Consider the following 12121-nt stretch of genomic DNA (forward strand, 5'->3'; position numbering starts at 1 on the left):
ATCAAAAATAACTATGTCAGCATCAATATCCTGCTGATTAAAGAATTTATTCTTGGCAGGGAAAGAGAGAGAAAATTAACATCTAATGAATACTTGCCATCTGCCAGGCACTGTGCAAGCCTAGTGGTTCTCAGTATTTTAGTGGTCAAGGACTCCTCTGGGATTCTTGTGGAAGCTATGAAATCTCTCCCTTAGAAAAATTCAAACGTACACACAAGTACACAGAATTACAGGGGCAAATGACGTCCTGAAGCACAAGCACAGACCCCAGACTAAAACCTCTCGTGCTAAACCCTTACATCTGACAGCATGGCATTATTGAAACAAGACATAATTATCCCCACCCTACAGATGAAGGGACATACCCAAAGTCACATGCACAGTTAAGTGGTGGAAACATTTCAACCAGAGTTGTCTCAGCTCTACAACTTGCTGCCCTAGATGAAAACGTCATTTGGTTTTTACTGTTACTATAACTATTGCTATTTTTAAACGAGGAAATAAAGATAATGTGAGAAACTGAAATCTGTGCAAAGCATTCTAGACTCAGCCTCGGGGAATCAAGCTCAGAATTCCCGGAGATGCCAATCCCATTTCCTATCAGCTAAAAGCCCCACTCCCCCTGAACCCACCCACCCACTGGAAAACAAGCCAAAGAGGCGCTTCTCTTAGAGGTTTCATATTCCACAGAACAAGAGGCAACCTCTGTCAATAATATCTCAATAAAACAGGGAAAAAATTTTTTTAAAAAAGAAGCAACTTCTCTTTAAAATAATCCATCAGTCAAAATGTGAATTAACAGACCAGTCAAAGCCTATGGATATAAAACAAAAGATATTTAATTTCAGAATATTACGTGAATATAAAAGAAAGACAACACATATAATTGTTTCTTTACAGTTACATATATATAGGAAATATAGTCAAATAAGAATGAAAAATTAAAAATGGTGAAATAGTTAAGAAACTCTGTTTCTCTAGTTGAGCGAGTTCAGGGATAGTGCAAAGGCACCCTTGCTATGAAGAAAGGACCTGGGGTGGGACTGTTTTTCCCAACAGGTTCTGTGGGTCCCAAACACGTCTGGGGGAGTGCTCCATGGCTCTTTAGCACTGGCTGTGGCCTCACACACTCCAGTTTCCATGGTAACCAAGCACTCAGGCTATTATGTACTCCACCTCCTCACTAGCCCCTCCATCCACTCTCCACTGGCGGCAAGATCTCAGCGTTAGCTGTCTAGGAAAGCCAGCTTTTCTATATTGAGTTTTAGATTAGGTTAATTACCACTGGTTTGAAAAGCTTGTGCATCTTAGGAACTCAAATCTTCCCCAGATTTTAGGGCAATCCTGCCAAATGCTGGTATCCAGGTTTGGATCGAGGTCCTGGCTTCAGTACAAAGGCTTCAGGGTAGAGGAGGGCAGGGATGAGGCTCTCTCCCACGGAAAGGAGTTCTACTTAGAAATAAAGACCTCAGAATGAGAGCTGTCAGCTTGAAGCATCTGTGCAAGGCACTGTACGAAGTAAGGAAGCAGAGAGAGCCTAGAGAAGTCTGTTCCCAAAGATGGCTTCCCCAGTTATGCATGGCCAAGGAGCTAGTCACCAGGTGGCACAGTCCCCATGGTCACAGGTTCCTAGAAGGCAGTATTTTAAACTGTATCCTAATATAGGTTCCCATGAGGGAAGCTGAACAGACACATTGCTATTCAGGAGGAGAGAAGGGCTCTGCTCTGACACTCTGGGATCAACTGGCTTCCTTAGAGGCCAACAAAACAGCAACCTCTGGATCACCTAGCGGTCACCACAGTCAACAGCCCTGCACCACTCCATTTCCCGAGGCGCTCCCTTGTCATTCCTGACTGATTCTGGATGGACATTCAGGGTAAAGAGCTTGTGGAGATCAATTGTGGTTTCAGTTATGACTCAGTAAGTACCAGCTCCTTTAATATGTTTTGGCACTCATGTACAATCAGTGTCTCCCGATCCTCTTTCACTGCTGCAGTGGAGTTTTTCAAACGAAATTCATTGGTCCATCACTATAAAAGGTAAGAAATTCCAGTGCCTACGGTTTTCACTGATTCAACCAGTGTAGCTTACCCAGTGCAGATCTGAATCAAGTAGGTGGTCTGCATTTTTTTGTTCGTGCCTCTGGCACAAATACACTGCCCCATATTGACACCACATCAAAACCCATCGCAACTGACCCCAGAAAGAAATGAAGTTTTAAAAGCCACAAGAAGAGGCATTTCCAGAGAGATTGCTCCAACATGAAAAATAAACATAACAAAACAGATTAAAAAAACATTTTATAGATTAAAACAGTTGTTAAATACTGGCTCAAAAATACCCACCCATCAAGTCAGAAGGGAGACAGTAACCTTCTGTGGCAAATGATACAGGGTTTTTGTCTTTCAGGTCTCCATAAGATTCCACAGGATTAGAACAGTTACATATTACAAGGCAGAAGGTTATGCTGTTAATTTCTCAAATTTGGATTCCAACTGGATCACAGCTTCTATAAAAAAATGATCTATCATACCCTTAAAGCAAGGGAAAGCATATTTAATAAATAACTGAAACACACATACTCAAATACACACATACACTGCCCCAGGAGGCGAGACATATGAAAGCATGTGCATGTGACAGACATCTCTCTCACCACCCTAGCCCAGAACACTACCCTGCCTTACCAATTCCACTCAGCCAAGACAGGCTCCTCAATCTCAACCACCTCCCTCAAATAGAATCACAGAACAACAACAAGGGGCATCAGGTCACTGCTCTGCTCTCTACCTGATGCCATGTTTAACATGTTAACAGACCACACCACTCCGGATGAAACACTTAAGACGAACAAAGAAAGGAAGTACGGAGTGAAGGGAGAACCCGACTTTAGTCCGCTCATACCAAAAGGGGTTTCTGTTTGAATTCACTGATGGCTGGTGCAAGGAATTTTATTTTCTCTCAGTAAGAAAAAAAAGTCAAATAGAAAGCTACACAAACGATTTGCTAATAAGTATTTTTAAGAATGACACAAAACTGCTCTAGAGAAATGGGCTAAGCAGTTTCATATCCCTAATCATCTATTGTTCACAGTCTAAGTTGGAAGGCCAAATTTTACTCTTTTTTTCACTACTGCTGTTACAGCAGCAAAACAGTATGGAAGAGAAGACTAACACCCAGACACAAAACCAAATCTGCTCCCCCAGTGTTATCTTTCGTTTCAGAATAATGCAGCATTTTCAATAGTTTAAAAATAGGCCAGCCCACCATACTTTGCTGGGCAACTGCTTCCCCACAGAGGTCTGACTCAGCTCCAGCACACAGGTGAGAGCAGTTACACAGCTTACTAGAGAAGACACAAACCAAAGATTCTTGCCTGCCACACGCCGCTGTGTGGGCAGTGAGTATTTACACTAGATCAAAGCCATGCCATTGCTCACCCCAAACATATGTGAACATCCGCACCCCAGTCAAAGCTCCAGCCCCATCTCCAACTACTCGCCGTTCCCATTCTGACAAGGAGAGGGACAGTGCAGCAACCGCTCCTTGAACATTGGTGATAAGCCACAGCTGCTTCCAAATGAGAAAATTCTCTCCTTTAAATCCTCTCAGCCACGCAGAGACTGATGCTCACTTCCTTCCTCTGACTCCAGCTTGCTCTCAGGAGATGGTCCAGCCTGCACACCTGATCCCTTAGAAGGATGCAATATAATCCCACCCATAAGGAGTCGTCCTGGACATAAAGCCCGCCAGCCCCATCCTAGTCACACTCCAGAGCTTCCACTACATACAGATATTTCAGCAAACCTCTATTAAGCTGTCAGTGACTTTCCTTGAGTCACAGTAATTTGCCACAGAAGTTTTGGCACCAGAGATGTTTTAGGTGTGAGGAAACTGAATGAAGGAAACAAGTTCAGCAACCACACAATTATTTTGGCATCACTGAAGAAAGGGAAGGGGGGTGGGGAGGGAGGAACACAGTTTAATAACTGCCATTTGTTAAAATATTGTATCATTCTGAATTCTCCTTTTTCAATACTGCAGGCCAAATACCCTGCGATCTCAGGCCCAAGACATAAAACATTTCCAGGAAAGCTATAAATTCTTTGGACACAAATAAGGTATTAAGGAATACAGCCTCATGAGATAAAAGCTTAAAGTAAACAAGAAGGGAAAGACACCTGGCTTAGAGTCCATTTATATTACCTATCCAAAAAAATGGCTTTTAACGAAAAAATTAACAAACAACAAATAGACAAGAAACAATAACCAAAATACCCCCTGACACTATCAAAACAGAGAAAAGCCCAAAATATCAGTTAAAAATAACATCAATCTCCTAGGATTGATAGTATTTTTTAAAAATCACTGGCAGTTGAGCACAGATTTCATATTTTTAAAAAGTAGAATGTGCCTAAACAAACACATGGAATGAGCACTGGAGTCTACCTGGTTCTGCCCATTTACTGTGCTATGTAAGCTGGTTGGCTGGTTAGTGGTTTCCCCACAATATTAACAAAAAAGCACGTGAGAGGCAGATTTGCCAGCACTGGTTCAGAAGGCAGAGCCTGCAGACACCATCCAGTGAGCAGGGTTAGAGGTATCAGCCAGGTCAGAGGATTAGTTGACTTGCATAATTCAAAATGCAGCAAGCGAGCTCCAAGTCCAAGCTTCTCTGTGAGCAGAAATGACACCTGGCCCACAAAAGAGAAAATTCCGGGTGGACAATTGGAGAACTCTGGATCCTTCAGAGGAATCCTAGGTTGAAAGAGAAACAAGAGCATTAAGCATGTTTATAAATATTTCTTTTTGCAAACATCCCACCTAAAAGCTAGAGAATCTATACTTAATATTTTCTACAAACTGAGGGTTAAAGAGTTTGAGAATTTATGACTCTCCACCAAGTAAACATACTTGGTCCATTTGGTCTAATCTCAGTTCATTAAATCATCCTAATGGCAATAATAGCTACCACTTTACGTAAAGTGCATATTTTGTGCCAGGCACTCTCTAAATTCTTTATGTACATTCTCTCATTTATCCTCACAACAACCTGTGCATGAGGTAATGCTCTTGCCATTTTACAGGCGAAGAATCTGAAGCCTACACAAGTTAACTTGCCCCAAGACACACAGCTATTAAGCAGCAAAGCTGAGAACCAAACCCAAGCCTAACTGAACGCAGAGCCATGTTCTTGCTACCACTACGCCTCTCACCAACGAATGTTTACTAAATGCCTACTAGATGCAAAGGAACTGTCATTATCGGGAGGAAGAGAAGAACAGAAGACAGGAGGCCACCAATATATTCTCAAGTCTGGCCCATGTCTTCCAGAAGAGAAACTAGCTACAGAGATAAGACAATACATGTGAAGTGAATAACTACAATAAATCATACTAAATGCCAACATTTTAGTAGCGTTAATAAGAGTTCAACGGAAAAAGTCTATCTGGCTGGGTTAGCCAAAGAAGGTTTCAGAGAGGAGGTGGGGTTTGGGTGGGGCTTTGAAGAATGGGTAAGATTCTGATTGCTGAAAATAACACCCTTTAATAAGTAGGTGCTAAATCAGCAGTTCTCATCTGGGGGTGATTGTGCCTCTCCTCCCCAGGGAACTCCTGGCAATGTCTGGAGGCATTTTTGGTCGTCACAACTCGGGGAAGGGTGCTACAGCCATCAGGTTGGTAGAGACCGGGGATCCTGCTAAACATTGTACAATGCACAGGACAGCCCCCACAACAAAGAATTATCTGACCCCAAAGGTCAATAGTGCCAGGCTGAGAAACCCTGTGCTAAATAAATGTCTTTTTGGTGTATACTATTGATGATGACGGTAATAAAATTCCATTATTGTCTTCAAAAAATACTTGTTCCTTTTATAAAATCACATAAAAAAAATCTAGGGGGCCGGCCCCGTGGCTTGGCAGTTAAGTGCAAGCGCTCTGCTACTGGCGGCCCGGGTTCGGATCCCAGGCATGCACCAACGCACTGCTTGACCGGCCATGCTGAGGCAGCATCCCACATACAGCAACTAGAAGGATGTGCAAGTATGACATACAACTATCTACTGGGGCTTTGGGGAGAAAAAGGGAAAAAAAAAAAAAAGGAGGAGGATTGGCAATAGATGTTAGCTTAGGGCTGGTGTTCCTCAGCAAAAAGAGGAGGATTGGCAGGGATGTTAGCTCAGGGCTGATGTTCCTCAAAAAAAAAAAAAAAAAAAAAAAAAAAAATCTAGGGTTGTACTCATTTTATAAAAGAAATAGATGGCGGGAATTGGATCTGTGGGCTTGGAGACTAAAGAGGGTTCAGATCTGGAGATGCAGACTTGGGAGCAGTTATGGTACAGAGAGCAGAACTGAGCTGTAGAAGGAGACCAAGCTGCTAAGTGGGGGAAAGCAAGAGCAGAGATGAGCAGAGAACTTAAGCTAGAGCGCAGAAAGACAGGAAGAGGTGGAGAGGTGGCCAGATGACAGTAAACCACTGCAGAGACGGAAAACCACTAAAGAGGAAGGAGGAGCACAAGAACAGTGGGACATCATGGCAGCCAAGGAAGGCGGCTCAAGGTAGAAGAAGTGACCAGGGAGAGAGTAAAGTGAAAATGCCATCGCCTAACCCAATGGAAGGTCATTCATTATCTGTGGGTCTCCACTTTTCTAAATCACTAACATTTTTGAGAATCTAATAAAAACTATATATTCTCTCTTCCATAAAAATGCATATACGGGCCAGCCCGGTGACGCAAGTGGTTAAGTGTGCGCACTCTGCTTTGGCAGCCCCGGGTTTTCGGGTTTGGACCCCGGGCGCGCACCGACGCACCACTTGTTGAGCCATGCTGTGGCGGTGTCCCATATAAAGTGGAGGAAGATAGGCATGGATGTTAGCTCAGGGCTGATCTTCCTCAAAAAAAAAAAAGAAAAATGCATATATGCACCTACACATAAAATTACATCAACAATACCAGGATCTTTATTATTGCCCTTAGGAAGTCCACAGGTAACAGGTCAAGAAGTCCTGCTCTAGGGCCGGCCGCGTGGCTTAGCAGTTAAGTGCGCGCGCTCCGCTGCTGGCGGCCCAGGTTCTGATCCCGGGCATGTACCGGCGCACCGCTTCTCCGGCCATGCTGAGGCCGGGTCCCACATACAGCAACTAGAAGGATGTGCAGCTATGACATACAACTATCTACTGGGGCTTTGCAGGAAAAATAAATTAAAAAAAAAAAAAAATGGGTTAAGAATTCCTGATCTAAAATTTCCTGGTAAAATATTAAACTGGCTTATTTTTTTAATGCATTTCTTTCTTCCGAAAGTAGAGTTGTCAATATAAAAAGACATTATTTCTTGATTATCTTCAAATATGAAAGTGACAAAAGGTGTAATTGATAAAAAACAATGTGTCCTTCAAAAATAACTTATGCAACTTATGCTTGGTTTTGACTTATGGATAGATAGGCAGAAATATTTAGACACACATAACTCAAACACCAAACTCACCTCAATCAGACAGCCCAGCCCAGAAGTCAGAAGCAAGGTGGAAAGAAAAGAGAGTTCAGATAAATTCATTCAGGGATAAGTAAGGAGACCATACTGAAATCTAATTTTCTAGAAAAGAATCAAGATTTATCCATAAGGATTGGGCTTTGTTCTCTTTCTATTGCTGATGTCTCACAAAGTAATCATGCCCATGTCTCAGTGGTGAAATGAGTATGTCAAACCAGAGACCAGTTCACCTGCACGTAAGCCTCATAAAACAAGACCACATCTCATCCAGTTCTCTTTAGAACAATTATGACTACTTGTCAATGCTTTAACAATCACAACGTGCTTCCAAAACATTATTTCAATTGAGCCTCATAAGAAATCTGTCAAGTAGATATAACTATCATCCTCCATTTCAGAGGAGAAAACTTGGGCTCAGAGAGAATGGACGGTTTGCCCGGGCCAAAGGAATGATGACTCAAATCAGGTCTAACCACAAACCCTCTGGTCTTCCCCGTGAACCAAACACTTCTTCAGAGAAAAGCCAGCAGCCACTGCCTTTGACCAGAAGAGCCTGAGGCAACCAGCAGTCCCAGCACTAAATAATCCCTTTTGTCCTAAATTTCCTCAAAAACTTGTTGTATGAGATGATTTCCAGGGTCCTCCAGCATGAGCTGTTTATCTGGAAAGCTTTACTGAATAAACAAAGCCAAATCTACGCAGAAAAGGAACATAACTATTCCACGTTTACCAAGCGTATTCTCAGCCCTTCTGTACCTGGTTTCACAAATTTGTTTACACTTGCTTTTAATTTGCTTAACAAGTATTCTCAAGGTATTTTTCACATGTGCTCCGCCTGTCCAAGAATGCAGGGACCGTCTGGGTCCGTGTTCACAGCTCTGCCCCTCAGCACCTGGGACAGGGCAGAGTAGATGTTTAATAACTACCTGCGAAATCAACTCAAGGGCAAGGACCCAGCCTTGTCGTTTGCATGTCGCTTCTGACCACAACCATACTGCACTGGCAATTGCAAAAACTGCTCCTGACTGACTAGATGCAGAAAGGAACTACATTCAGGAAGAACACAGAGTAAATACCATTTGTACCTTTTTTCCCCTCTTTCTTCCCCTCAGACCATTTCAATCTTGTTGGTGTCACTGTGACAGCTGGAGAGCCAGAATATAACTGTAACAAGAAAATTTTATAGTGGCTTAAACGTTCTAATGTTGTTCCCACAGACAGACTTTACTAGAAGAGGAATTATTTACTTGTTCAATCTCAATGGGAAGAGTTTTACTGATATATCTGTATTTCATTAATCTTCACTGACTTCATTGCTGGCTTAATAAAGTAACCACTCCTGGGACATCCTGAAGGATGACTCCACAGGTAATGCAGGGCCAGGCAGGCCTGGCTCAAATGTTACCTGCCCTGTGGGGTCTCCCAGTCAGAACTACTCCTTCCAGCACTTTGTTTGTGGAGCTATTTCACTGTGTTTGTCATCTCTGCTTATGACTGGCTATATCCTCCTTGAGCTCAAAATGTGTTTGTTGACTGAATCAACAAAAACCTACAGAAAGAAAACAGTCAGCATAAATGAAAAGATTAATTAAGGAAAAGGCATAGTTGAATGGCCCAGAGAAATACAATAAAACAGATGCTAGTATAACAATTTTTCTCCTTTCTACAAATGTACACATACAAAGAGAAAGTGCAAAGAACAGTATCTTACTAAGTTCATATTTTCTTTGCTGGTTCTCTTCAATTCACCGATGACTAGAGATTCCGGAGTATCGAACTTGTTTTTCTTTTCCAACATCATCTGATTTCCCAGTACCTTCCGCTGGTTTAGGAAGAGAAAATATTTGATTTATAAACATCTACTATATCTATATTATAGCTATACTGGCCTTCAAAACTACAGTTGCTTGGGTTAAAAAAAAAATCTCAGCTTTCTGAGAAATTCTCCCAGGCCATCCTATACAATAGAGGCCAAAGCATGTTACCAAAAAAACCTAAAATCATTGCCTTTCTTTAGGTGACCACTTTTCCTCTACATTTAAAATGGCTGTGGGGGGCTGGCCTGGAGACGTAGTGATTAAGTTCACGTGCTCTGCTTCGGCAGCCCAGGGTTTGTGGGTTCAGATCCCAGGCATGGACCTACATACCGCTCATCAAGCCATACTGTGGCGGTGTCCCATAAACAAAATAGAGGAAGATTGGCACAGACGTTAGCTCAGGGCTAATCTTCCTCACCAAAAAATAAAAAAATAAAAAAAAAAAAAGAAAAGGGCTGAAATGTTAGAAGCAGCTGTATAGTTGATACAAACTAGCTAACACAGGCCAATTACAGTGTGATTCTGAGACCATAAAAGAAATGCCAGCTACTTACCAGTATAATTTCTCCCCCAAAGACATGTTGTCTCTGGCAGCTCTTATGAGTCCCCTCCTCCCCTCCTCACCAAGAGATACTTACACTGGGTCCACTTTAAGACTTTGCTTCCAATCATTTCCTCACACAGGATTGCAAAATTTGGATAAATTCTCTAAGAATTTCTAACATAGCCACAAGAGGGCAGAGGCCTTCTTAAGAGGGTCACATGACTATACTGACATTCAGAGCAAGACTAAAAGCCCTTTCAGGGCCGGCCCTGTGGCTTAGTGGTTAAGTGCGCCTGCTCTGCTACTGGTGGCCTGGGTTCGGATCCTGGGCACGCACTGACGCACCGCTTCTCCGGCCATGCTGAAGCCACGTCCCGCATACAGCAACTAGAAAGATGTGCAACTATGACATACAACTATCTACTGGGGCTTTGGGGGAAAAAAAAGGAGGAGAATTAGCAATAGATGTTAGCTCAGTGCCGGTTTTCCTCAGCAAAAAGAGGAGGATTAGCACGGATGTTAGCTCAGGGCTGATCTTCCTCACAAAAAAAAATAAAAAAATAAATAAAAATAAAAGCTCTTTCCTCTCTTAACAGCTTAGAAGCTGATGTAACCTACTATAATAGCTGATAGTGACAATTCTACCATCTTTGGAGAATCTTGTCTTTTTTCTCCTTAGAGAATAAATTTGAATTCCAAAAAAAAAAACATTATCAAAACTAGAACACTGGGGCCGGCCCCATGGCTTAGCAGTTAAGTGCGCAAGCTCTGCTGCTGGCAGCCCAGGTTCGGATCTCGGGCACGCACCGACCCACCGCTTGTCAGGCCATGCTGTGGTGGCATCCCATATAAAGTAGAGGAAGATGGGTACAGATGTTCTGTCAGGGCCAGTCTTCCTCAGCAAAAAGAGGAGGATTGGCATGGATGTTAGCTCAGGGCTGATCTTCCTCATATAAACACATACTAACTAACTAAATAAATATTTAAAAAAAACAAACTAGAACATTAAACTCTACAATATAAATATTAGCAACAACATTCAAAATATTCTGATGTAATAAATTATTTACATGAGAGGCATTTTTTTTTTTGAGGAAGATCAGCCCTGAGCTCACATCCATGCCAATCTTCCTCTTTTCTCTTTTTTTTTTTTTTTTTTTTGCTGAGGAAGACTGGCTCTGGGCTAACATCCATGCCCATCTTCCTCCACTTTATATGGGACGCCGTAACAGCATAGCCTGACAAGTGGTGCGTCAGTGCGCACCCAGGATCTGAACCCGGGCCGCCAGCAGCAGAGTGTGCGCACTTAACTGCTACACCACGGGGCCGGCCCCCATGAGAGGAATTTTTGAAGTAAAAAGTCTAGCCAAAAAAAGGGATCAAAGCAGGATAGAAATCAAATCACTAAAGCACAGAAATGCTGGAAAAATAAGAGCAGTACATCTTCCATTCAGAAATCAGATATCAGCTCAGAGTAAGCTGAATTGAGGATGCCAGGAGCCACAGGACTGGCTATAGAGCTTCCAATGAACTTGTTCAAAGACATTTCATTACTCCACTGCTATGTGAGCAGAAACCTACATCTATTTTAGCTCAAAAGTCTCTTCATTTATAATGGAAACACTTTACCCTTCTGTTTTATAAAAGTTGCTAACATTTATGTTTAAAAATTGTTGTTCTAAAATGTTCTATCCTGATAGAATTATAAGTTCTTTTATAATTCTAAAGTTCTAAATTCTCTCTCAGTAAAGAAGTGGGCAGCTGCCAAGAGGATACTATATATTTACATTTCAAGCAACAATTAGCAATATGTCTAGAATCAACTGCAGAAGAGCTCACTACGAAGAGAAAACTATACCCATCTAACTTCAGTTAAAGAAATATTTGTCCAAGACATAGAGAAACACTTATTTGACTATAACTTTTCTTATTATCAATTATCTCTATGACAGGAAAGTCAGAGGGAATGACAGACTTCCAAGTAAAATGAACCAAGGATATCCATTTTACTTGCCACATCTAAGCAGTGAATGCACTTCTAGGGTTCTAACAAGACAATTTTTTTAATTGTGGTAAAATATACAGAACATAAAATTGACCATTTTAACCATTTCTAAGCATATGGTTCAGTGGCATAAATACAGTCACACCATTGTGCAACCATCAGCACCATCCATCTCCAGAACTTTTTCATCTTCCCAAACAGAAACTCTGTACCCATTCAACAATAACTCCCAATTCCCCATATACCCCTAGTCCCTGACAA

At 42.0% G+C, this 12121-nt stretch overlaps 1 protein-coding gene across 5 annotated transcripts in view; it reads right to left on the reverse strand.

The window, feature by feature from the left end:
• Nucleotides 1-817: 817 nt before the first annotated feature.
• Nucleotides 818-12121, reverse strand: part of ARHGAP19 (Rho GTPase activating protein 19) — a 63115-nt gene continuing 51811 nt past the window's right edge. For 3 of the 5 annotated variants that reach the window (XM_087432364.1, XM_087432361.1, XM_087432362.1), the window contains 2 exons: nt 9206-9316; nt 818-4759 (listed from right to left, as the gene is read on the reverse strand). In XM_087432364.1, the coding sequence (XP_087288490.1) occupies nt 4640-4759; nt 9206-9316 (231 nt within the window). In that variant the 3' untranslated portion in view covers nt 818-4639. Of the gene's footprint in view, nt 4760-8579; nt 8659-9205; nt 9317-12121 lie in introns of all 5 variants that reach the window. The other 2 variants (XM_004427899.3, XM_087432363.1) reach the window with 1 other exon arrangement.

The sequence above is a fragment of the Ceratotherium simum genome, chromosome 6, assembly GCF_057802395.1.
Source record: "Ceratotherium simum simum isolate JZ-2026a chromosome 6, ASM5780239v1, whole genome shotgun sequence".
NCBI classification, from domain to species: domain Eukaryota; kingdom Metazoa; phylum Chordata; class Mammalia; order Perissodactyla; family Rhinocerotidae; genus Ceratotherium; species Ceratotherium simum.